We start from the raw sequence: 25,828 nt of genomic DNA on the forward strand, positions 1-25,828 counted from the left end.
TTCCTCGTTTGGATCTGAGTCCAGTATTGTCTCCAGATCAGATTTGGGTCTTCTCGTCTTCAGCCAAAAGACGTTACCGTAAAACTCAGGCTTTGTCCGGGATCGGCCAGAGCGCCGACTCTGGGAGCTTCCGTCAATGTCTTCTCCCTCTTGAAATGGTTCTTCTTTGCAGATCTTCTTTGCGATCAACTGCTTGTGAGGTATAACTCCTCCAGGCGCTGATTGCAGTTCTATTACAAAGGAAGAACTATGCTCGGGCACATGGTCTTTATCTGGTATTTTCGCAGACTGTACTGTCTCATCCTTCGATGCAGAATGTTCCTCTTGTTGCGCTTGAGACTCTGGAGATGCCGTGCAAGTGACGTTTTCGACCCAGATCTTGTCAGAAACTCTATGCCCTCTGTGACTTCCTGACGGGATATTGTCAGCTGTAGTGGACCCGCCTCCTTTGTTTGAATCATTTTTCGTCAAGTGCCCTTTGGACGTCGTAGCAGAAGGAATCGAATTGTGTTCCTGTGACTTCTGCTTCGAGGAATCCGACGGTTGTTGTTCAGGCTCGTCGTTTTCTTTGGAGACGCCTATCAGACCATCTTCATCCTCTTCCTCTTCCTTGGCAAGCTCTTCTCCAAGAAATGCATCTTGCCGATTTCTCACGGCGAGTTCCTTTGCGGTAGCGATTCTTCTGGGGCTCTGCGGTTGAGCAGCCGGCTGATACCACCTCCATAGCCACTCTGAAAAGGGCTCATCTGTCCGAAATATGTGTTTCCAAAAAGCCCTAGATGCCCCTGAGGACCACCCATCTGAAGCTCCGGGGTCTGCCACATGGGGTCTACCGGAGCCTGGCCGAAGGCCGCAAAAGGGTGCGGCATTCCATAGTGTTGCGCTGGTATTGTTGATAGACCCGAGAAACTTGGGAGGCCGCCATTGGGTATTGGGGGTGGTGCCCAGTTGTTTTGCAGCTGCAATGCAGCATTGTTTGGCGTCGGATGCGCAGAGGTCAAGTATGTTGACGTGGAGGGTTGATTCTTGCCCTGTAGTATGCGCTCCTCCTCTTCCTCATCGGCCGATAGGTCTTCTTTGTCTTGCTCGTCCTCGAGAGATTGTAAATGGCCATTATTGATTATAACTTCGCCAGTATGCAAGTTGATCTCGTCGCCCTCGCCATCGAAGTCCCTTTCGTACTTGTCGAAGATGGACTCGAAGCGGGACTTGAGCTTGAAGACAGCCTTTGCTCTGCTCTTATCCAGCTCATAGAGAGGGTCCTGTCGCGCCTCGAATTCTCCCGGGGGCAAAGATAGCTCGTCATCGTTGGCCTCGTTTTGGGGATCGTCGCGTGGCGGTTGGCCGACTTTAAGTCGCTTTGCAGGCGGCTCCATATTGTCGTTGCTCTTGTTGTTGTTGCTGCCAGGACCGGCGCAAACAATTGCGCTTCACTATGCAAGAAAAGCAGAAGGTATATAGATTACGAAGCTCATTGCTACTCTGCCCGCCAAAGCGCATTGAAACAATCCGTCTAGGTGATCAGAAGTGATCGCATGTTAGGAAATAGATACGACCCATGGTTGCCCGGGACGGTCGCAAAATCAACAACATTGGAATCAACTGTCAATACAATGAGCAAATCAATTTGATGGATGGGGGACATGCAGCAGCGCTCCATCCCTAATCCCACCAGGTTCAGCTTGCGAGCCACTAATAATACGGAAGATGTCCAGTGAAGTGGTACCAGCTGCTGGGGCTACCTGCTGCCTACTAACAAGGGTTGGTGGGGGTTGTGACGTTGCGGCGTTCCGGGAACTCGAAGCACATGCAGTTCCCGAACAAAGAGCTGCTAATCTGAAATCACCATCGTGACCTTATCAGAAGCTATCACCTTCCGCCAACTCTATCACAGCCTTAGCATGTCCGCGACATGCTGGCCTTGACCTACATTGGACAAGAGTCGACCTGCAACGGTACCATCGCAACCAACGTCTAGTATGGACTCCAGCGACCATGTATTGTCAGAAGTGTCGCACGCCTCTTAAGCTCGACAACTCGTTGTCAGAGCTTAACCCTGCTGCATATGATTTGCTCATAGGTTTGTTCCCGTCATCTTGCCCGGGCAGCCTTGTTTGCCCTTTGACTCCGACCTAGTCTTTGTAGGCGGGCCATTCAGACCGTGACTGACTTTGGAAATAGCTGCCTCGTCGCAACAACAGTCCAAGCGACCAACTGTCACGCCACCCTCGTACCCCCAGGAAGCTGAACGACGCGGTTTCTACGATAGAATCTACAAGAACGCTACGAACTCCCTGTTTAAGAAGCAAGGAACCTCTCACCGTAGCGATGGGTCTTTCATCCTATTGACCGAGTCGCAACTCGCCCCTCCAAAGCTCACGCCTTCGCACGAGCATCATTCTAGCCCCCAGCAGCGTCGCCAGTCCTCGCTATCGAACGGTTCCGGCACCATGACCAACACGGCCAAACCCCACGAAGCCGAGCGCATCAACAAGCTCTTCGAGATCCTCTCTGCCCGTTCCGATATCGACCATCCGGTATGTGTCGAATGCACCGACATGCTCGTCGAAGGGCTGCAGAAAAGGCTGGACAGCACCATCAAGGAGAGAAACTTGTTCGCCGACTATCTCAAGCAAGTCCAAGCTGATGTGCCGTCAGAAGAAGATATTTCTGCCTCGGAAAAGGCCATGGAGAAGGCCAAAAGGGATCAAGAGGAAGCCTTGAGCAAACTCGTCAAGCTAGAGCACGCGCAAGAGGCTCTTGACCGAGAAATGGCCATCCTAGAGGAAGAATCAAGGAATCTCGATGCAGAAGAAGAAGAATTCTGGAGAGAGCGAAATTCCTTTGGCACTAAACTCTCCTATTTTCAGAATGAGAGGGACAGCATCAACTCCAAGTTTGACCACGACTCTCAGCTACTTACTAAGCTGCAGCGAGCCAACGTTTATAACGACACCTTTTCTATACATCACGACGGTAACTTTGCCACTATCAATGGTCTTAGGCTTGGTCGGTCATCCGCCAAACCAGTCGAATGGCCCGAGATCAACGCGGCCTGGGGACAAGCATTATTACTTGTAGTTACAGTCGCCGACAAACTGAGCTACAAATTTGACGGTTACGACCCCTTGCCCATGGGCTCGACGTCCAAGATCATCCGTTATGACCACCCCTCTCCATCTTCTAGTCGCTTGGGGTCTCGAGGCGGCCCTCCTCCCGCGCCTAAAAAGCAAGTCCTCGATCTCTTCTCTTCGGGGGATCTGCCCCTCAATCTGCTGTGGCATCGGAAGTTCGATACGGCAATGGTGGCTTTCCTTGAACTGGTGAGGCAACTCGGGGCTTTCGTCAACCAAGAGACGCGAAAAGTCAACGACTTGGGCGAGTTTATAACCTCACCCTTGGATCTACCCTACAAGATCGAAGGTGACAAGATTGGCGACGACAGGATAGGGCACTTTAGCATCAAACTTGGGATTGCCAACGATGATAGCTGGACGAAGGCCTGCAAGTTCGCTTTGACTTGCTGCAAATTCCTGATAGCGCACGCGAGCAATGTCAGCCACAACGCCAATGGGCGAGGCCTGGCGTGAGGAGGTGTACAAGTTTTCATTGGGACGGCGTGGAGTTATGGCGTCCACTGCAGAGAAGCAATCGGCTCACGATCGGCTGATCTTATACGCGGTTAGCCCTTTTTATCGATATATTTTGCAGATATTGACACATCCTTCAGCAACATGCGCGAGAGTTCCAGCTTTCAGTGACTATATTCTTTATTTGATTGCGTGTTCTTACAAGACTTTGGAGTTTAACAAGTTATAATAATACAAGTTGGGCTCCAAATCAAGCCCAAGTTTACGGCACCTACGTACAATATGGCGTAGAGCCATGAGCCGCCCATAGCCGGTCTGCTGTGGGCGCGCTACTCCACTGATCTCCGCTGTGGTATCTACATACGTGTAATCGGATACTCCATCGGAAGGGCGCGCGGCCATGAGTAAAAGCGCCAACACAAGTTAAGTAAGAATAGCCTCAGTGCCCATCAGCGCTACTAATTTTAGTAGACTTGAGCTCCTTTATCGGATGCCAAGTGTGAACTACTACTTTAACTTTGAACAGGTTACAAGGCACCGTGGTTATCAAGATGGATTTCTTCTATCTCAAGCTGCTACTTACTACTCCTTGGTTGTCAGTTCTGGATCTTGGATGATCGTATGAGTCCTGAGTTGTTGCGTTCAGGTCAAGGATTCAGCCATGTTATCTACATCAACTGAGTTGGTTGCGGTCGCGAGACCTCTGGCCGTCAGACAACTCGAAGACTGCTCGGCTCAGGAAAGCCAGATATCTATACAGCAAGAGCCAGACCACGTATCTCTTGCGCATATCGATAGGCTCCCGCCTGTCGATAGGGGTAAAGATGTCTACCTCTTCCTCGCGGCCTCCTGGGCCGTAGAAGCACTGGTTTGGGGTACGCGTTTCCTTCCTATCATGTAGCCACGTCACGTATCATGGCAACCCCTTAGCTGACAGTACGCAAAGGCTTTCCCTTCGCCTTCGGCATCTTCCAGGACTACTACTCCACCCACGCGCCATTCGAGGGCTCGCCCAACATCTCCGTCATCGGCACGTGCGCCATGGGCCTCATGTACCTGACGGCGCCGCTCACCTTCGGCCTCTGCCGCATCTTCGCGCGCTGGGCGCGCTGGACCCCGCTCGTGGGCCTCTTCGTCATGAGCCTCTCGCTCGCGGCGTCGTCGTTCTGTGTCACGGTGCCGCAGCTCATCGCGTGCCAGGGCTGCCTCTACGCCGTCGGCGGCGGCATCGCCTACGCGCCCTGCATCCTCTACCTCGACGAGTGGTTCGTCCGCCGCAAGGGCCTCGCCTACGGCATCATGTGGAGCGGCACCGGCATCGCGGGCGTCGTGCTGCCTTTGTTGTTCGAGTCCCTGCTGCGCTCGCTCGGGTACCAGACCACGCTGCGCCTGTGGGCCGGCGTCTTGTTCGCCATCACGGCGCCCCTGGCCTTCTTCATCAAGCCGCGTGTGCCCGTCTCCAGGAACACGGGCGCCAATAAGGCCCGGCCGTTCAACTTCAAGTTCCTGCTGTTGCCTTCGTTCTTGATTTACCAGTCGGCCAACATCCTCGAAGCTACCGGGTTCTTCCTGCCAGGTGAGTTTTGATGCTACTATTCGTATACCCTCTCTTCGCCCCCAGTGTGAAGGTTACCGGCCGTCCGGCAAAACTACTTGCACCACTACGAACATGCCCCTCCAGCGGTTAAAGACTACCTACCTACCCCTTTTTCTTCTTCCTATGATCAATCACATTTACAACTTCAGTATCCACACAAGGACAAATAAATGAGTACTGGTTATTGACCAGCCCTCTTCTTCCCAGCAATCTACCTCCCCACCTACGCCCGCAGCGTCTTCGCGTCCGGGTCGCTTCCGTCCGCCACGACGGTCCTCCTGGTCAACGTGGCCTCGGTCGTGGGCTGCGTCGCCATGGGCTCGCTGACGGACCGCCTGCACGTCACGACGTGCCTCCTGGTCTCGACGGCGGGCGCCACGCTCTGCGTTCTCCTCGTCTGGGGCCTCGCGTCCTCGCTGCCGGGGCTCTACGCCTTCTGCCTCCTGTACGGCCTCTTCGCCGGGTCCTACACCTCGGCGTGGCCGGGCATCATGCGCGCCGTCATGGAGAAGGCCGCGGCTAGCGACAACGATGCTGATTGTAGTGCCGATGCGTCGGCGTCGTCGGATAACAACAATAACAATAACGGCAACGGCGGCAGTAGTGGAAAGAAAAAGTACGGACCCGTCGATACGGGTATGGTCTTCGCTTGGCTCGCGGCCGGCCGCGGTATCGGCAATGTTGTCTCGGGGCCCCTCAGCGAGGGGCTCTTGGATGGGCTCCCCTGGCTCGGGCAGGCTGCTGGTGGCTACGGCTCGGGGTACGGTGGCCTCATTGTTTTCACGGGGGTCACGGCTTGCTTTGGTGGTGCCAGCTATATCTGGAAACGGGCCGGGTTCCTATGAGGTGGTTGACGATGGTGGATGGATATGTCCACAATTATACTGATGCTGGAAGGACCACAAATACTATCTGAGATATGAGGATATAAATAGCTCATGTGTCTTCGAGCTATCTGATTAACCGAAGCGGCCTTCGGGGGTCCCGAGGGAATATTTTGATCGGCACATGCACTGTCACCGAGTGGACATGTCCGAGGTCAGTTGGGAGAACAATGACACTCAGTGGCCCGTCCCCCCAGATTCCCGGGTAATAATCTCTGAGATAAGAAATGAAGTTGTGAGACCATCGTCGTGACTGCATCGACGATAGCTAATCCAGGGGGTCCAGAGCCCTAGCGTGACATGCTGGAATATGTACCCATCTCTCGTAGCATCTTACTTTATCGAAGACCTCGTTCACATCTCCCCGCACTGAGCGATGACCACGTCCAGGTTCGGGACGTCCTTGCCGCGGTATCCCGTCTTGGTCGCCTCCATCTTCTTCACGACGTCCATCCCGTCTACGACTTTGCCGAACACCGTGTGCTTGCCATCCAAGAAGGGGGTAGGCACCGTGGTGATGAAGAACTGCGATCCATTGGTGTTGGGACCAGCGTTCTATTGTTCCCCATTCATTAGTGCCAAGAGCTTGAGACCCAAGCAAGATGCGCATTTTCCACTTACTGCCATGGAGAGAAGTCCTGGTTGCTCGTGCTTCAGGGTGAAGTTCTCGTCGCCGAATGACTTGGTTCCGTAGATGCACGTACTACCGGTACCGTCGCCCTTGAGGAAATCGCCGCCCTGGCACATGAAACTGGGTATCTGTTTGGTTTACATGGTTAGACCCGAACAACCATCGGCTCGGCAGCAATATTGGTCTTACTATACGGTGGAACTTGGAACCCTTGTATCCCTGAGATTTGCCCATGGGGTTCTTGGACTCGCCGGTGCAGAATTGGCGAAAGTTCTCCGCCGTCCGCGGAACGACATCCTTGAAGAGCTCGAAGGTGATTCTACCGAGCGGCTCTCCTATTTGGGACCGGATTAGTTAGCTCAAGATAGCAGGGTAACATCAGGGTCAGATGTCGGCATCATCATCATCGCGGCTGTGCAAGGCCCAGGCCTTGGATGGTGGTTTTGGTCACGTGATAACCCCGAGCTGAAACTCAAATCGGATTCGGACTCGCTACCCTAATGGGGCAAGTGGGCAGAAAGGACATTGATCTCGCGATATCGCCAAGCTTACCTCCGAGAGTGATGTCGAAGAAGACCCTGCATGTTCAGGAGATCGTTAGTTCTGACCCCGGCTTGTTCGGTACGGCTAAGGCCATTGGCAACGCGTAAGTGTGAAAGATAAAGCACTCAGCCACCACAGGATGGACGTGCCGGGATGACACCACCAACACACACACACGACCACCAGTGACGGATGGGGTCTTTTGATCATGCACTAGACGCAACAGACAGATATGACTTACAAGGGATTTCCCGAGGCTGGGAGCTGTGTGGGTGCCATGCTGTTTGTTTGTGTGCGTGCGCGTTGGACCTTGACAGCAAGCAAATCTATTTCCAATCCGACGCGGCCGCAGTGTCTCGAGCTTGATGTTCGGTTTTGCTTCGGGGTCGTGGGAGGATGGAGGCCGAAAATGCTCCCCACTTCCTCCGCTACGAACGAAGGGGCAGTTTTGGGTGGCGGGCGTGCTTGCGCTGGGTGGGGCGCGGGGTTGGTAGATTCCCAATGATCGTTTCCTCAACTGTCCATTACACGCAGCGATGCTTGATTATTCCCAATCATCAAGCTGGAATCACGCAGCGATGCTTGATTATTCCCAATCATCAAGCTGGAATCTTGGAACGGTTGACAACATCAGGTCACTATGGATCTCCTTATGGATCTGGCGAGGCTCTATCTGGCATGGTTCGCTTGGGAGTCCCCGCAAGCTTGAAGTCAAGCAACCACACACACACATCTGCATCTGGCTACATTGAGTAGCTTCTGAGCATTGCTGCAGCCAGTATGTAAGATGATCGACAGCGTGAGCTCATTCTGTTCATATGACTTCATACCATACATGCAGTAACAGGGCCGGGTGCCGAGTATGTAGATGGAAGGATAAGATTTGATGGCCTGAGGGATGTATTTCAACATCCATCGAGGGCGGTCGCTTCCTGGTCTAAATCCAGTGCTTGCCTTGCGACAACAGAGTCTCATTCGCTGGCCATCCATCATCAGACTCTGTCACGATTTCTCGCGGCGCCGGGTATGCGAGCTTACCGACGATGTAACCGTGATCAACTTAATTTCATATCAAGTATCCAGGAACATGCCCGCATACAAACAACCGCCAATATTGACAAATCATTCCGGCAGTCGCGGCTGCCCGATAATGAACACACCATACCAAATGTTTTTGCCGGACTCTATCTATGTTAAGTCAACGAACTCGAGTGCTTACTTGTGTCTCCAGGAGAAAGAAGTATTGTAAGACTCAGCCTTACTTTAGCCGCCTTGAAATCCTATGCTCTCTCCTATTTGATATATTGAGCACCATCTTTGCTAAGCTGACCGAGCCCCCTTTCCAAAATGGAACAGGGACTTCCCCGGTGCATGTGACGTTGAGTGACAGGTATTCACTACGGAGCTGCGTTTCGTGGCGCAATCATGTCAGCAATCTGACTGACCCTTCTCCTGGTGGCTACCGGCACAGCAGGAATTGAGCAAGAACTTGTAGAGCTCTTGGATACCTACTCGATAAGTTCATATCTGCTCCTCCTCGAAGCCACGAGGTCACCTCTATGATCGACACGGGACATGTACGAACACTTTGGGTTCGTGTGTCGTATGGGCCGTTCTTCAATATCAGTGCTTGGCAACACTTGGCACTGCCGTTCTATTATCCGTCTTCATATCTTAATAAGGCGCGGCTGCCCTGGGTCTAGACTGGGCGCCGTGGCGCAAGCCAAATGATGTCTTCTTTTCTTGTCTTGGCTAGAGTGTCGATTCTCCTGTCGTCGTTCGCGTCAATCTGGTAGCTCCAACGCTAAGGAAGCTGACAAGCCGACAAAATTACAAATGCTCAGGGTTCAACCTCGCCGCTCACCCAAGCACCTGGTCTTCGGACCGTTGAGATATCTTAAGGGGTGGTTGCGCGGGAGGGTGTTGCTGTGATACAGAGCTGTCAATTTGAGACCTGATGGCCGAAGTTCGTACATTAGAACGGCACGGCTATTACTTTACGAAATCATGGTGCTACCAACAACTGTACTACCAACTATCCGTACATCTAATGCTACTATAGGTAGCGCCTCCCGAACGGCTGGATCTTGCAGGGGGGTGAATCATAATGCAATCCAAAAACGCCTCGATGCAATTAACCGCCCGAGATCGTACAACTAGCGGTAGACTCTTGCATGCGCCGAAAAAGCTGCTGAAGTAGCTGGCTTTTGGATTCGTTAGTTGATGGAAAGTCCGCACGGCACGGCAAGATGGGAGTTGGTGGTGGGTGTGGTATCACTGTTCCTGTCGGTATGTACGTTGATGAAGGCATAAGAGATCGGCGATGCTGGTGCTTCTGGTGTTTGTCCTCCAATTTCTGATTCATTGGAGTACTCTAGTGACATGACGACGTTGCTTTAGTAGTTGAGGCACATCATGTCTAATTGACCTGCGATCAATCAAATGCTTTTCTTTATTAGTCCCTCGAGGCGTCGTTCAGCCGTTCTGCACTGACCGATTCAATGGTTGGCATTCGAGTCGACTTACCATGTGTCTTTGTTCGTCTGTTCTCAAACACAGGCAAGCTCGAAACTTACTTAGTCTTCGTGTTCCCCGGAATGGAATGGGGACCTCCAGGCCCGGGCAACGATACCCTCCAGTGCCTGGATTCCTGGAATACGGATCCTACCATTCGATGGATGTTTGATTCGTTTATCACCCATGCTCCTGTTGCCTTATCACACCTGCCCCCCTCCGGCACAGCCGTTACTGTGCAATTATGCGGCTGGAGGGACAGTTGGCCGAGTTTATGGAAGTAAGGCACGGGGCTTGCTTCACTGCAATGCATCTGTGCGAGATCGCCGTATCCGCCCCGGTTTGCATCTGGATGGGCTCGGTCGGACACGCAAGTTAACAAGGGCCCTCTTCTTCTTTATCTCCTTGGAATCTGAAACAGTTGATCATGTTGCCTTACTCCGTATTAGACTAGTATGTACTGTAGTGCTTTCATACAGACAGACATTATTCTGTATGTAAGATCCCGAAGAGTTCCAGTAGGTAACAACAGCGGTTAGGTACATGTACTTTACCTGCTTTTGAATCTTACCCAAGCAACGAGCACGGATGCATGCTTAGGTGAATCTAAAGGCGATGATGTCCTTCCTACCGTGGTGGTAGTAGTTTGACCTTGGCAACCGGGATGTCGATTCTCTTTTCGAGCGTTCCTACGAGTAAGTCGGTTTCATCGTAAATGAGCCAACATTGATGAAGTTCTTCGCAAGGGGCCGACGTACTTCTACCACTTGTAGATGGGACATCGTCAATTCCCGTCAATGGGTCCTAGTGTATTTCGATAGACGATTGAGAAGTTGCTAAAAATCTCTTGTCAGACCCGGAACCGCCTAATGGGCACAAGCCGCCCTGTTGTTCGCTTACTTTGGAAACCGACGGATTCCAACTATTGACCTCAAACGGATTTACTCAAGGAGCTACCGGGATTTCCCACCCCATTCTTTCTCCTACATTTGGCACATCGGGGAATAGACTGGCTGATCAGAGGCTCAGAGGTTTTGAGGTGTAAGCAACAAGCGGCGTCACAGAAGGACGAGCTTGGCATCATCGATTACGGCTGACTTGTTTCGCTTCGCTTTTGCTGTGCCTTGCGCCGGCCGGTGCTTCCTTAACTCACTTACGGGAAAGGACAGACTTGTTTGTCTGCTAACGCAGGTCCCTCATATTTGGAAGAGGATAACATTGCAACTGTTCGTCGCAAAATTCCATGCCTTGTCATGGTCACTCCGCTACGACCGCCTACTAAAGACCAAGTTCCAAGTCAGTCAGTCCAATCAGTCCAATCAGTCAGTCCCGGAGGCCCAGAGGCACAGAGGCCCTCAGTCCCTCACCCCAATTCCAATTCAGCCGTTCAAACAAATCGCCCCTGCCCTGATCCCTGTTCCTGCAGGTTGGCCTCGCTAAGGTATCCTGTGTAATCCTGTGCCCGTCCAGTCCGAAGCCGATTTCACGCTCCAGACGCCCACCTGCTGCACACCCGACACCCAAGCCATCCCAGCACCCCCAGTCAGTCGATCTTACGGTTGTTGTCCAGGTCGGGTCACAGCATATTCATCGCCTTCCCGTCTTTCTTGTCCGTTTCTTCTCTTATTACTGCACATCCCTCCCTCCCCACGACCTTCAACCACCGCAAGCGGTGGTCCACAAAAACTCCTCTCTCTGTATGTATGTTCAACCATCTCTCGCTCTCTTCAATCAGACTGTCATCATCATATGTTCCCTTCCCCTCCGGCCCTCCCTCTGCATTCTTCTCCACCTTTCTCCAGCCTTTGTCGTCGGAGGACTGGGCTACCACTTTCATCACTCTCGACCATTTTTCATCATCATCCTCTCCCACTGGGACTGCACATACAGTCAACTAACAACACTCAGCCTGTCGCTGTCGCTGTCGCAGCCGGCCGAACGACTCAAAAAGGAGGCCCGGAACTCGCGGTCCTTGGGAGTTCGCTTTATTTTCACTTCGGCCCATAACAAAAGGATTCGCAACAACAAAAACAACGAAGTTCAATGGATTTCGGGGCGCTGTAGGACGGATTGGAATTGCGACATCTAATTCCTCGGTCCAAGGGACTCAACCAGCTGGCCGGTAATCTTAGCTAATTCTTATTTGAATACGCCAAATTCGACTGTCCGTTGTTATCAACATGGCCGTCGTTCAGGAAGCGCTCGCCCAGGGTGCCTATGCTGTGCTGAGAGCTGTCGCCCGGCAAGTCACCGAACCCGGCGGCCCTGTATCGCCAACTAGCACCATACCATCTCCGACCAGCTTCAGCAGTACGGCTACACCCAGTTTAGCGAGCACGTCGGACCCAGCAGCAACATCGACTGCTCCCAACCCGATGGACACTGGTAACTCGAACAACAATCAACAATCGGGCGCGACTAGTTCACCACTGCTGTTCTTCGTCGCTTTGGGGTTCGGCGTAGTTTTCACCAATCTCTGGTAAGCCATTAGGCACGCACATTAGGAGATATGTCCGTCCATGTAACCATTTCTATAGGATCATTGTTGGCGTCAAGTACTGCTTTAGGTACAATGCCAGAAATCGTCAAATGCGAGGACTTGACGAAAATGGCGAAGCCATCAACATGGACAACATGCCTACGCGACCCCACCGGCGACGCCGGGAAAAGAAGCTCATGACTATGGACGAGGTCAACGAGAAGTTCCCAATGATGAAATACAAAAGCTGGGTTGCTGGTCGCGCACAAGAAGGGCTTCCAACCGCTGGTGGTGTCTCGGCACCGCCTAGTCGTGCCGGCAGTGTGCGAAGTGTGGAAGGTATTGTACCTGCAGTGGCCCTAAAGGAAGAGACCGATAATGCCACGGGGACCAAACCTGACACGAGTGCTACCATTCAAAAAGGCGGGGAGGAAGATGCGACAGCCAAGGAAGTGAAGCCCGAAAACACGACTGAAGATGGCGCCGCTCTAGCCAGGACACAAACAGCTGGAAGCATACTTACGAAGGATCCCGACCGAGCTCATGCTAGCGACGATGAAGATGATGACGAGCATATCAATCCTGCGTTGCCCCCGGAGATGTTGGCTACACCAGGAGACTCGTGTGCCATTTGTATTGACCCCCTGGAGGACGATGACGATGTCCGTGGGCTGACTTGTGGTCATGCCTTCCATGCCGTGTGCCTCGATCCTTGGTTGACAAACCGGAGAGCCTGCTGCCCGCTCTGCAAGGCTGATTATTACACACCGAAGCCTAGGCCTGCGCCGGCTGAGGGTGATCAAGCGAACCCGACGTCACCTCACGGTACCGACCACTCGCGCAACAATGGTCGCATGAACTTGCCTCGGACACCTCAAAGGACGTTTGGGGTCTGGCCAATAAGGCAAACACCGCGCAATTCGGCCTCTCGTAGAGGTAACGACAATAGCAACAGCACCTCCATGTTTGGCAGGATGTGGGATCGGTCGGGACAGCGAGGAACGGCACAAACGTCCTCCCGGCCACAGCGTCAAGTTACAACCACGGAAACACCAGCTAGTGAGAACGTGGGCCTTCTTGGCAGACTCCGAGGCCGTATCGATCCTCTACGACGAGGTCGGGGAGCTCCTTCCACCAATGCGCAGCCAAGCCCGTCCCAACTCGAGGCAGGGCCAACACCCTCGACCAACACCGCGACATAGGGTTCTATGCGGTGTTCGAGGCTTTCCAGAATTTACTTTTGTATATCAAATCACGACCATTACGAGCCGCCAACCAAACGACGCAGGTATAATTGGGTTTTTATTTGAGTGGCATCCCTTGTTTCTTTGTGACCAACTCGCTGGTCGTACTCTGGACCTGCGAGATCTACGCGATTTGTGCCACTCGCGTTTATATAAATTCCTTTCTGGTCCAGGTATTTCCTCCTGGGTGTGCACAAAGCGGCATTTACGGGCGGAAGGGGCGGGGAGCGAGTGGCTGCATATCGTAACGAGTTGTTTGTCTCTGTTTTGGAAGATTTCCAAGTCTTATTTATCGATGCCAAGGCTCCGGTGTATCAATTCAGGGGCGAAGGTGTTCAGGATCTGCATACTTTCTTTTTCTCCTTGCGGCTGTCAAGCAGGGACGGAGTTCGGTGACCTAGGTAGTAACATAGTAGAGCTAGCGCATCGTTTACAATCACATATTTAAAGATTGTACCAATCATTATCTGTCGGGCCCATGCCGTGATTGCTGTGTAAAGTGGCCGCGTTCCAATGGGTGCCTATGCAAAGCGCTCATAGGCGTATTGTGACCCCAGGGAAGCACATGATGCATACTCACTGCCCATCTCCTTGGTAATTACTGGCACGAGCCGAGAACGGGACAACCTCTATTTACTAATATACTTACAGGTACTTGCCCTTGCTGAATCTGTCGCCGAAGTTAGCAGACCGTTTCAGCAGTTCATTGCGCTGCGCGTTGCCTATACGGCCCCCAAGCTTCATGTCCTTCTCCCGGTCGAATGCGCGCTTGCTCGGGTCGTCCTCTTCCTCCTCGACGGCGCGGGCGTTGCCCTTCCCATCGCCGCGCTGGTGGGCCTCGAGCAGACTCGGCCCCCGCGCCTTTTGGATGTTGTTCCGTATACGCTCGGCGCGCTCTTCCTCCTCCCGCGTCTTGGGCGGTTGCGACTGGTTCGCAGAAGCGGCGGCAGCGGCTGCCGCCCCGCCGCCGTTTGCGCCTGATGATCGCCCCAGCACGGCGTCCTCGAGACGTTTGCGCTTCTGCTCCGGCGTCTCGGTCCAGATGCTGCTGATCTCGCCGCCGCCCGAGGTGCTGGCGCGCGGGCCCGAGTTGAACTTGCGCGCCCGGAGCTTGGTCGGGTCCTGCGCGTGGTTCAGCTCGTCGCCCGTCGGCGGCGCCAGCATCCAGCCGTCGCGCTGCGGCGCTGTTGACTCGGCGGCTTGGCGGGCGGAGTGCAGGGCGGCTGCGGCTTGGGATTGGCGGGCTTGGTGTGCGCTTGATGTCGGCAGGGCGGGGCCGTAGCCGTCGTCGTCGGAGTCGTCGGAGTCTGAATCTGAGTCTGCGTCCGGCGGGTTCGGGGGGCGTTCTGATAGGGGTGCTGGTGGTGGCGCGGGGCCTTGGATGCGTTTTGGTTGTGGTGCGCTAGGGGGTGATGCTGGACCATGGCTGGTGTTCTCGTCGTCGTCGGACCATGCGAGGTCTATCTCGTCCGTATTGGTAGGGCCTGCAGACGGTCCGATGCTCGGCGGAGGTGCGGCAGGGCCTATGGAAGTTGCTGTTGGCGGCATTGTAGGACCAATAGATGGTTTACTGTTTTCTTGCTGCGCCGTTGAAGCTCTGGGCATGGCAGGGCCATAAGCATCATCATCTCCTGAATAATCGTCGTCGTCGCCTAGTGTGATCTCATCTTGGTTGGAAGGTAATTGTGGCCCGGTCGCATGAACCTTGGAGGGTGGGGATCCCGCTTCCTTTTCGTCGTCATCTACTGATCGCTTTCGCTTTGCAAGGTGTGGTAGTAGTTGAGGTCCTATAGATGACATTGTGGGTGGTTGTTGTTCTGCTTCTATGGTGTTGATTTATCAAGATTGGAAAAGTACCAGACGGGTGTTGCTTTGCGCTGGCTTTCGATTCGTCGCGACCGATACGCGGTGCTCTGCTGTAACTTGAAATATATCGGTGCACTGGCCAATGATGTAGCTTGACATGTGGCTGGATCAGCTCTGAACCACCCGTGCCGAGACCCCCCAGTGCCCAGCTTGTCCAGCCTAGGACACCCCCAGCAATCCACCAGTTGTAACCAACGCCAATCGCATGCTGTCTCTGCGACTTGGATGCTAAGCTTAGCTCTTGTCTTCTGCTGCCTATCTTCCAGCGACGCACGCGGCGTGGAATCTACCTCATACACACAACTTATGTTCATTACAAGTAGCTTCTTGTGCTCCAATCCCTAGAGTATAGGTTGCTTATCAATTGTACAACATTGGTGACTGCTCGGGTGCTCCGTTGTTTGCTTGATAGTGTTTGCGACTTGGTCCTCCCACACCACCACCGAACGTGCCGCATCTCCACGAGAGCCCAAACCCGAACCAGGCTTGCAACATATCTCCAAGGCCGACTCATTCCAATTTCAACCGAGCTGTACTGCTCCAAACAATAATGTGTCTCCAATGAGTTTTCAGCGTGGTAGGACATACGATGCCCGCGAGTTATGGACGACGATCAGCTAGACCTGTCTCCAGGAGACAATGTTTCCAGCGATGAGGAAACCATAAAGGGAGACCGAGACCAAGAGCACATTGCAGAGGTGCTGGAGGAAGAAAGGCGAGAGGACGCTTCTGCTCCGGCGCCAGCGAACAATGGGCCCCTGGCCAATCACTACCGCCACCTTCTCCGAGACCAGGATGATACGTCCGAGTCGGGGTCTGCAGAAGGCTTGCCCAAGAGAGTGGGCAGTCCGGCCGACTCACTACTCTCCGTGCCGGATGATACACACTCGATACAGGTGAGCAAGCTTGCCACTAGTCGTATAGATCGCATGGGCTAACATGAACCTCAGGGCTCCGTCTTATCTTCTTCTCCCAGCAGCAGCATCCTGCCCTCGGTAGCTTCACGGCCTGGCTTGAGCAGCCCATCGCCGTCGTTCAGGCCTTTCGATCGTAGATTCCAGTCCCGCATAGCGTCTCCTTCGACCCTGAGCCCACGACCGTCCTCTCCTGCATATCTCACTGGACATAGTAGGACCGTGTCCGTGAGCAGCCAGCTCGTCCTCGACCCTGGCGAAACCGAAACCCTTTCTCCGCCATGGGAAGTCGTACGCTGGACAAGATTAAAGAAATTGAATGGACAGGCATTTTCTGAGGCTGGCAAGCGGAACTTTGGGTCACCGACATGTATTGCTGTCTCGGCCCATATAGTCCTGGGGACCACCAAGGGCATAATCTTAGTGTTTGATTATAACCAAAACTTGAAGATGATTATAGGCCCTGGTACCAAAGGTGAGATCAAATGCCCCTCCTATAAGTATATTCTCTTCTGACGGATAAAAAGCTGTCGAGTCCGGCCCCATTACAGCTATAGCAATATCGGCAGACCACACAACGATTGCTGGTGGCCATGCCTGTGGCAACATCTTCACATGGGATACTAGCCGAGCATCTCGGCCATTTCTCACCATTCCGCATCTTGAGCCATCCCAAGCGGAAAACCGGACAGCTGATGGGCATGTACCAAATGTAGCGATCACACACCTTGGTTTCCTCGGTACGCGACATACAGCCTTGGTGTCTGCTGACGACAAGGGTATGGCATTCTCGCATCTAGCGACTAGGGGCACTGGGGCACTAGGCAGGACGGTCAAGACAGTTAGAATTCTTGGGCGCTATCCCAATGCTCCCACACCCCCTGGGAAGCCCCTGAAGCCCAGCACAGTGCTAGCTTTCTCCTCGCTGCCACTCGGAAATACGGAAACGGCAGCAGACTCCTTGGGCTTGACAGCAATTTTGACTCCTTATCTATTGGTCATCGTTTCCACTACCCCGATAGCCCAGACTCAGCATAAGTCTGCTAGACCGAAGGATGTGGCTCACCACAGCGCTATGAGCGGCTGCCTAGCCTGGTTTCCTGCTGTCAAAGTGAAGGTTCCCGACCCAAATACAGGCGGCACCATGTCCAAAGTCAAACTTGTCTATTGCTGGTCAAATGTCCTGACTGTCCTGGATGTGGATGAGATACCCTCTGAAGACAAAGACAAGGCACCAACCCTCAAGTTCAAAGCGCGGAGCCGTTGGAAATGCGAAGAATCTATAGTCGCTGTGCAATGGCTCAGCCGCTCAGTTCTCGCTGTATTAACAATTACACAACGGCTTATCGTGCTAGAAGATCGAACCATGCGAGTTACCGAGGGCTTTGATATGATCCAGAAGTATATCTACCATGCAGATCTCTTCTCCAAGCAGCTTCACGTCTTGGTGGAACAGCTGGACGAAGAAGATACTTCGATGCATGGCGTTGTATCTGATGCTTTCTTCATGAGCTTCAAGGCCTATAAGGGGCGCATATTCCTCTTAGGCTTCAACGAAGTCTCGATTGGGGCCTTGTCCAACTGGGCGGACCGCCTAATCGCGCTGATGGAAAACCGCGAGTATGTTGTTGCGATACAGTTGGCAACCTCATACTACACCGGCGATGCCAACAAGCTCACGATAGGTTTGCCCGAAGACACAACTTTACGGCACCAAATGGTGCGTGACAAGCTACTGGAAATCATGAGCGCATCTTTGAAGTACGCTTTTGGCCAAAGGCAGAAGAACAAGGCCTCGATCAGCGACCAGCACCTTCAAGAGCTTGCCGAGACATGCTTTGTCGCTTGTCAGAGCGTCGGCGACCGCGACTTTCTCTTTGACGAGATGTACGAATGGTATGAAGATGCCGACGTGGAAGGCATCTTCCTCGAGACACTGGAGCCCTACGTTCTTGAAAAGACCATTACAACCGTGCCTCCGGCTGCTGTCAAAGCCATGGTCACTCACTATGTGAGCAAGGGGTGGGAAAGCCGCCTCGAAGAGATGATTGTGCATATGGATACGGCGACGCTCGATATAGACCAGATTACCTTGCTTTGCAAACAGCACAGCCTGTACGATGCCCTAATCTACGTTTGGAACCAGGCTTTGGGCGATTATATCACGCCGCTCATCGATCTGCTTGCTCTTTTGGTTCCCCTCATGCAGAACGGAGACTATGCGTCTTCCGGTAACTTCATGGATGACGAGATGTTTAGTGTCAATGCGCTGAAGATGTTCCCCTATCTTTCGTACACACTTACGGGACGGGTATACCCGACCGGCGAGATGATGGGTGACGCACAGGCGTCGCAAGCAAAGGCTGAGCTATACTGGTTTCTCTTCTCTGGAAAGACGATTGAGTGGCCCAAAGGCAGCAACAAGTTCTTTCAAACGAGACCTTCGGGCAACGAGGAACCCTCATTTCCATACTTGAGAATGATACTCAAGTTTGATGCTCCAAGCTTTCTGAGTGCGTTGAACGAAGCGTTTGAGGACTCTTTCTTGAACGAGGCGCAAGAGAAGCAGTTAAACGGGGGCACTGGGTTGGATTTGCCTGAAGAACAGATATTTGGACTGACGGTCGATAGACAGTATGTCGTGTCTATCTTGCTGGAACTCATGAGTCCTGCCGATTTCGCCCCCGAGGATACCATTTACTTGGACATGTTCATCGCGCGGAACCTACCAAAGTTCCCACAGTACCTGCTCCTGCCGGGCTCCACCCTGAACCGAGTTGTGGCCGGCCTATGTAACTATCCTGGGCGGGATTTGGCAGATGATGCCCAACTCAGTGCAGAATATCTGCTCTCCATCTACCATCCACCAGAGCTTTCACCTCTAATGCCATCATTCAAGCAGGCAGGCTTCTATCGGATCTTGAAGCGCATCTACAAGAATGAGAGACAATATGGCAAGCTGCTTGATACCTACTTTGAAGATCCTGAGGGGCAGGAAGAGGTTTTTGAATGCATCGCCGACTGCCTGAGATCACAAGCTGGACTCACCAAGAAGCAAATCCATGATATCCATGAAGTTCTCAAACAACACTCGAGCGACCTGGTCAGTCTTGATCCAGCAAAGGCAGCATACACCATCGATAACTACGCTGCCGACCTGCACCAGCATACTGTTGACGCACTGCCAGAAGCCTCTGATCTCCAATACGAGTACCTCAGGGCGTTACTGGAGCCGAATGAACCACCAAGTCAACAAAAGACTACACTTAACCGCGAGTTCATTGAACAGTATGTGCGACTCATGTGTCGCTATAATGCTTCCCATGTATCAGACTACGTTGGCCTTGTCCAAAGCACGAATCTCCGACTTGACAATTTATTGCCCACAATGGAAGACACCGGCGTCATTGACGCGGCTGTGATCCTCATGGCACGGGAAGGCCATGTCCAGGACGCTATGCAACGGTTGACCAAACACCTCACTACATTGGAATGCGCCTTGCAAGGACTTCTTGCAGGGCTAAACCATGCGGAGGCGATGGACTCGCAAGAAGCTGCAGAAGACCTCCTGAAGGGCCTTCAGAAATATACCTATGTTGGTATATGGCTATGTCAAGGTCAGATGAAGACAGCGAAGAAGCTAAATGCGTTGCAACGCCGACCAAGCGCGCCCGCCTCGAGTGAGCTTACCCCTGAGGAACTCCTCTGGTTGAGCCTGATCGATACCACGGTTCAGATCACTCGTAGGCTTTCGACTGCCATCGAACCGACGAACGGCGTCAATAACTCCTCCAAGGCCGAATCTGCGGCTTGTCAAGGTCTGGACACGGAGGCGCTGCTGACGCTCCTTCGATCGCTGGTCCAACATACCTTCACGGCCCTCCTCACTGCGACTTCTTCTCAGGCTGCCACTTCGCCATCTCCTAGCAGATTGCTATCTTCTTCTGGCAGCTCGCTAACTTTCCTCCGCATCCTACGAGCTTTCCTCACCAAGGCCGCGGCAACATCGCCAAACCTGGCAGACCTCCGGGCTGTCCTAACATCTATCTTCTCTGCCTACGCCTACGAAGCATCGATACTTCAGTTGTCAAATCGATTGTTAGAACAGCAGCTGTTCGTCAACGTACAAGAAGCTGTACAGTTGAGGCAGAAAGGCTGGCGACCTAAGGGATCTATCTGTGAGGGTTGTGGCCGTAGAGTATGGGGACCCAGTGTCCAGGGCAACGTTTTTGAGGCCTGGGAAGAAAAGCAGGCGATTGAGCATCGCAGAAGAGAAGAAAGGAAGGCCGACAAAGCCGGGAACGGGCCAGCAGCGGCAAGGGGCAAGGGCAAAGCCGAGTCCTCTACGGAGGACACCATGAAAGATAAGGGTAAGGAAGTGGCGCCCAGGCTGGTGGTAGCAGCGACGGACAAGCCAAAGCTTCTGGGGAGGGGGAAGATGCGCAACGACAAAGGAACGGACAGCAGCCTTTAGGCGCGCTTGTCGTGCTGGCATGCAGACACATCTACCATCAGAGCTGCCTGGACTCTCTCCAGGCGCAACAAGCAGAACACCAGATTCGCTCGGTTGATGAATATGGGCGAGAGAGAGAGTACAGGTGCCCTATTGATGGGTAGGCGGCGTGCCCACTCCTATTTTTGGGTTACAATACGCACATAATACATACACACTACCTACTGTTCGAAATTACTGGGGATGGACGACCCCAAATTCTTAGCATTTATCGAGCTTGAACTTGATAACAAATGATGGCCAGCCAGTATAGTGGTTTCTTATGAAGTCCCGGTGACCTGGAATGGCCGAGTTATTTGAGTATCAAAGGTAGGAGTGAGTCCCACCTGTGGGTCTCATCTCATTTATCATGTTTTGACAGCCCCATCTCAGATCATACCTGTTAATACCCGAAGACATTGCAAGGCCTTACCGTTACAGTATCTAGGAAGTAAGGCTGTCCCCTTGGATAGCTAGCAACGTTGATATATACAGAGGGCTGATCTGCGTTGCCAGATCAAGTTGGTATGACGGCGCTTCTTTGTGAGGTTCCCACGCTGGAACCCCTGAGTCAACTCGCACCGGTATCCGTCCGCACTGCGATTTAATTATGTTGTTGCTAGGCCTGGTTGCTTCCTTTGGTCTGTGACATAGGAGAAATCAGCATCGATAACAGCTCTTTCTACCATACTATGTATGTACATCATCCCACATGGAAATTAAAGAATCCGACTCTGGCACGGCAGCGACTGTGAACGGCCCTGAATTTAGCTCGGCTCCGCCCCCGGGTGGAGAGACGGGAAGCGGAGTCTTAACCACGACCAGCTAGTGTTGCTGACGCACCCAGGAGTCGATCACGAACGGTAGACGATTAGGCAGTGCGGCCTTGGCTGTTTGTCTTCGCTTTTGATTTCCACCAATGTCATCGGTCTACCATGGACAAATCAACACGTGAAACCTGGTACTCGTGCCCCTCTATGGGGTCAGTGATGCCCTGGGCTTTCACGCTTTGATCTATGTACAGAAAAACCGGAAATGTTCTCCGGCAGAGTACTACTCCGGCAAGGACGGCTCCAGCAAAACCGCTGCGATGGGGCAGCTTATCTGTGTCGATGATGGTAGTTCTACCCTCTGTAGGCTGCATATAAAACCCATGGCCATTCCTGCCGAGCCCGATGGGTTTTTGTTGATGCTCATGCCTCGTCGCGAGAGCCTCACTAATCGGCACTAATTTGGAGCCATTATCGTCAGAATGCTTCTCCTCGCCCTCTTCTTCTACTCTCTCCTGCTGTGGCCGGCGGCGGTCCTAGCTGGCTTTGGCTGGTCAGATGATGGAGCGAACTACGTGATCGATAGTGGTGCAGACCTGGTCATCAAGGTCAGCAAGTGTTGCGGAGACATTGTCTCGATGCGGTTCAAGGGTGTCGAGTGTAATTAACAGAGTCCTCCATTTGGGAGGCGAACGAGGCACACCCCGACCCATGGTACGAGGTCAACATCATACTAACTTGCTCTAGACCAAGGATATGGCGGCAAGAACACGCAGGTCGAAATCGGGCTCGGCCCGAGCACAGTGACGATCGAGCAGATGAACCCCGTCATCAAGGTCAGCGTGACGCACGGCACGCTGAAGCACTACCTGGTCTTCCGCTACAAGAACAACAACGTCTACATCTTCACCAACAAGAAGGACGCCTCCGTCACCGTCTCGCGCTACATCGTCCGCTTTCCCGCCAACATCTTCCCGCACTCGCCCGATAACGCCGACTACTACGACGACGGGAGCGAATGGATCGAGGCCTCGGACGTCATGAAGGACTCCCGCGGCTTCACGGAAAGCAAGCATTACGCGGGCAACACCTATGGCCGGACTATCGACTGTAAGTAGTGGCTATGTTCAAGGCACAGTAGTTGTGGATTTGTACTACTGAGTAAGTAACTAACCTCGACACCACAAAACAGACGACTACGTAGGCAGGTCCAACGGCAACGCAGGCATGTGGATGGTCCGCAGCAACCACGAGAAGGCCTCGGGCGGCCCCTTCTTCCGCTCGCTCGTCCGCCGCGGCAGCTTCACCGGCGAGGACCTCTACGAGATCTACCACTACAACATGGGCCACACGGACCCGGAGCGCTTCGGCCTGCAGGGCCCCACAGTGCTCGCCTTCACCAACGGCGAGCCGCCGAGCGCCAACCTGTTCGCCCGCCGCGCGGACTGGGGCTGGTTCGACGGCCTGGGCATCGAGGGCTGGGTGCCGCAGTCGGGCCGCGGCCGCGTCTCCGGCATCGGCCTCGCCAACATGAAGGCCGGCCACGCCTACGTGGTGGGGCTGTCCAACGCCGACGCGCAGTACTGGAGCACCGCGGCCGGCGGCAGCGGCGCGTGGAGCATCACGGGCGTGCTCCCGGGCACGTACACGCTCACCGTCTACAAGTCGGAGCTCGAGGTGCACACGAGCTCCGTCACGGTCGAGGCGGGTAAAGGAGCCGCCGTCCACACCATCACCTGCGCGGACCCGGCCGACGTGCCCGCGCTCTGGCGCATCGGCGAGTGGGACGGCACGCCCAAGGGGTTCCTGAACTTCGCCGACACGCCCATAAAGCCGACGTACATGCACCCGGCCGACGCGCGGCTGGCGCCCTGGGACCCGTCCAACTACATCGTGGGCACGTCGACGGCCTCGATCTTCCCGGGTTACATGTGGGTCGACGTCAACAACGACCACGTCATCTACTTCCGGCTCACGGCGGAGCAGCTGGCGTCGGGCCACCGGCTGCGCATCGGCATCACCGAGGCCTACATCGGGGGCCGCCCGCGCGTCCGCGTCAACGGCTGGACGAGCCCGATCCCGCCCGCGACAAATCAGGGCGGCACGCGCAGCCTCACGGTCGGCACGTACCGCGGCAACAACGCGATGCTGACGTACGACGTGCCCGTCAGCGCGTGGGTACAGAGTGCCTCGGAGTGGCAGGTGCTGACTATCAGTATCGTGTCGGGGAGCCAGGGGAGTGGCTTCTTGAGCGCGGGTGTCAGTTTCGACTGTCTTGATTTGGTATGATAGAGAAGGGAGAATTAATATCTAGTAGATGCATAGATAGAGGGGAAGAAGAGGTGCAAGTGAATGAACTAAACAAAATAATATAATAACCCCTCGTTATCAACTTCCTTCTAAGTTAACCCTCGTTGGCCGGAATTAGTTTAAGAATGCAGCATCTTATGAAACGAACGCATGCTCACGGCGGAGTACCACTGGTGTATGAACAATTGCGGTCATTAACTAAGTAATTCATTCAGGGGTATACTGATATTTCGCCATGCAAAAATGAAACACACCAAAAATCTTTTTCTTTTCCCCTTTCCTACTTATTTATCATGCCTATTTTGTTTTATCTTCAATTTTATCTTCATCCTTTAGAGTCCTCTTTCCTCTAGCAGAAACGCGAAGGGGGACGGCTTGGTAATGACGCCCGCGTTGATGAGGTCGACGTAGCTCCAGTAGTCCCGCTGGATGCCATCGCCGTCGACTTTGTCGACAGAGTAGGAGGCGGCGTTCCAGAAGGAGCCGCCGCTGGCGTCGCGCTGCCAGGCGAAGCGCTGGGTGTCGAAGTTGGTCTTGCGCTCGGCCACGGCGAGCGAGTTGTTGTTGGCGGCCTGCAGGGGCCCACTCGCCGATGAAGGTCGGGAACTTCTTGTCCGCCGCCACGACGCGCGACTGGCTGCAGATCTTGGGCACCAGGTAGTTGGCGAAGGCGTCGGGCACGGCGAAGTAGTAGACGTGCACGTCCAGGACCAGGTTGGCCGTCGGCTCAAACTGGGGCGCCCAGAAGGCCGCGCTCTGGAAGCTGTCCTGAGCATGACGGGGATGCGCCGGTCGACCGCCTCCACCTTGGCCAGCACCCCCTTCATGTACTTGACGATCCAGTCGGCGGAGCTCTGGGACAGGCCCGCGGGCAAGGCGAACTTGTCGAGGTTGTCGGCGGCCTCGTTGATGGGCGCGATGGTGAAGGCGTTGAGGTGGCCGCTGTCCTTGATGAAGGCGAGGACGGCGTCGACGGCGGCGTAGCTGTAGTCGAGGTTGGTCTGATTGTTGAACCAGGCCATGTGGCCGAAGGTCTCGCCGATGTCGAGGCCGTTGACGCCGCCGGGCAGCGAGTGCAGGTCGCTGACGACGTGCATGCCGTACTTCTCGATGGCATAGTTGGCGACGGTGCGCAGGAACCGCGTCTGGTTGCCGCGGTGGTACTGCGAGCCGGGCACGTCGGTCCAGGCGGCGTAGGTGGTGGGCACGCGCAGGACGTTGACGCCGACGCTGGCCAGCGCGTCGATGGCGCTGGTGTTGAGGAAGGAGGCGTAGCGGGCCTGAAGACGGCGCCGCACCGTTCGCCGGAGGACCCGGAGGAGCGGGCGAGGGGGCCCCCCGAGCTGGTGGCGGCGGCGACGGCTGCGATGGAGGGGACGAAGGCGGTGGTGGTGCGGCAGAAGCTGCGCCTGCTAGCAGGCCAGAGTATAATAGGGTGGATAGACGCATCTTGACTGGTTATACGATATCTGGAAGGGTAAGTATCCAAGGCAGGCGTAGCTGCTGCCCGAAAGGGAAGTGCACCTGGACTTATACATAATATAAGTACACATGCTGCCTCCACCGCACACAACACTTTAATCTCGAGCAGCCCGGCTTGTCGACAGCGCCTCTTCCACTAACATTTTGGTTCCCGGGCCCGACCGGTCTTACCACGTGTCTAACATACATAAGGGATATTTTCATCATGCTTTAGTGAGACCTGAAGCCCCTCTGCCCCTTTGTCAGTGCTAGCGACTTTTAGCCTGTCCCCATCCCCGAGACGATATTTCCAATGAGCAACAGGCGCGCCGTACTGGACGAGGGATCCACAAAGCACACTATAGACGCGACGGTCTGCAGCGTCAGTTTCAGAAGAGTAGAGGATTGGTAGACTGCTCGCTGGTCTCGATGGGGGTAGCCCTGGTAAGACCGAGCCTCACTTCTAGCTCTCTTCCTCGACTTCTTCTAAAGTCGGCGCCGGCCCTGCAGCCCCCCGCAAGCCAGGAAGCAAC

At 54.1% G+C, this 25,828-nt stretch overlaps 9 protein-coding genes across 9 annotated transcripts; 5 read left to right on the top strand and 4 right to left on the bottom strand.

The window, feature by feature from the left end:
- Positions 1–650: 650 nt before the first annotated feature.
- On the bottom strand, positions 651–1,376 carry PG994_007504 (uncharacterized protein; the record flags this gene model as incomplete). Its single annotated transcript, XM_066858913.1, has 1 exon — positions 651–1,376. One exon carries the CDS (start codon positions 1,374–1,376, stop codon positions 651–653), a length of 726 nt encoding a protein of 241 aa, XP_066715855.1.
- Positions 1,377–1,995: 619 nt separating this feature from the next.
- On the top strand, positions 1,996–3,590 carry PG994_007505 (vacuolar protein sorting-associated protein 33; the record flags this gene model as incomplete). The annotated part of the gene is made up of 2 exons (XM_066858914.1): positions 1,996–2,080; positions 2,182–3,590. 2 exons carry the CDS (start codon positions 1,996–1,998, stop codon positions 3,588–3,590), a joined length of 1,494 nt encoding a protein of 497 aa, XP_066715856.1.
- Positions 3,591–4,251: 661 nt separating this feature from the next.
- PG994_007506 (uncharacterized protein) lies at positions 4,252–6,032 on the top strand (the record flags this gene model as incomplete). Its single annotated transcript, XM_066858915.1, has 3 exons — positions 4,252–4,465; positions 4,537–5,166; positions 5,380–6,032. The coding sequence occupies 3 exons, from the start codon at positions 4,252–4,254 to the stop codon at positions 6,030–6,032; spliced, it is 1,497 nt and encodes a 498-aa protein (XP_066715857.1).
- Positions 6,033–6,425: 393 nt separating this feature from the next.
- Positions 6,426–7,524, bottom strand: PG994_007507 (uncharacterized protein; the record flags this gene model as incomplete). The annotated part of the gene is made up of 6 exons (XM_066858916.1): positions 6,426–6,626; positions 6,693–6,830; positions 6,892–7,037; positions 7,192–7,199; positions 7,255–7,329; positions 7,487–7,524. The coding sequence occupies 6 exons, from the start codon at positions 7,522–7,524 to the stop codon at positions 6,426–6,428; spliced, it is 606 nt and encodes a 201-aa protein (XP_066715858.1).
- A 4,415-nt stretch (positions 7,525–11,939) lies between these two features.
- On the top strand, positions 11,940–13,440 carry PG994_007508 (uncharacterized protein; the record flags this gene model as incomplete). The annotated part of the gene is made up of 2 exons (XM_066858917.1): positions 11,940–12,238; positions 12,297–13,440. 2 exons carry the CDS (start codon positions 11,940–11,942, stop codon positions 13,438–13,440), a joined length of 1,443 nt encoding a protein of 480 aa, XP_066715859.1.
- A 687-nt stretch (positions 13,441–14,127) lies between these two features.
- PG994_007509 (uncharacterized protein) lies at positions 14,128–15,282 on the bottom strand (the record flags this gene model as incomplete). The annotated part of the gene is made up of 1 exon (XM_066858918.1): positions 14,128–15,282. One exon carries the CDS (start codon positions 15,280–15,282, stop codon positions 14,128–14,130), a length of 1,155 nt encoding a protein of 384 aa, XP_066715860.1.
- Positions 15,283–15,950: 668 nt separating this feature from the next.
- Positions 15,951–20,736, top strand: PG994_007510 (vacuolar protein sorting-associated protein 9a; the record flags this gene model as incomplete). The annotated part of the gene is made up of 3 exons (XM_066858919.1): positions 15,951–16,244; positions 16,299–16,737; positions 16,790–20,736. 3 exons carry the CDS (start codon positions 15,951–15,953, stop codon positions 20,734–20,736), a joined length of 4,680 nt encoding a protein of 1,559 aa, XP_066715861.1.
- Positions 20,737–22,006: 1,270 nt separating this feature from the next.
- On the top strand, positions 22,007–23,813 carry PG994_007511 (uncharacterized protein; the record flags this gene model as incomplete). The annotated part of the gene is made up of 3 exons (XM_066858920.1): positions 22,007–22,184; positions 22,272–22,634; positions 22,717–23,813. 3 exons carry the CDS (start codon positions 22,007–22,009, stop codon positions 23,811–23,813), a joined length of 1,638 nt encoding a protein of 545 aa, XP_066715862.1.
- A 353-nt stretch (positions 23,814–24,166) lies between these two features.
- PG994_007512 (glycoside hydrolase) lies at positions 24,167–25,520 on the bottom strand (the record flags this gene model as incomplete). Its single annotated transcript, XM_066858921.1, has 2 exons — positions 24,167–25,196; positions 25,504–25,520. The coding sequence occupies 2 exons, from the start codon at positions 25,518–25,520 to the stop codon at positions 24,167–24,169; spliced, it is 1,047 nt and encodes a 348-aa protein (XP_066715863.1).
- Positions 25,521–25,828: the final 308 nt, after the last annotated feature.

Source organism: Apiospora phragmitis, assembly GCF_038363925.1.
Source record: "Apiospora phragmitis strain CBS 135458 chromosome Unknown utg000007l:1.0-2108841.0:1.0-2111359.0, whole genome shotgun sequence".
In the NCBI taxonomy this organism is placed as follows: domain Eukaryota; kingdom Fungi; phylum Ascomycota; class Sordariomycetes; order Amphisphaeriales; family Apiosporaceae; genus Apiospora; species Apiospora phragmitis.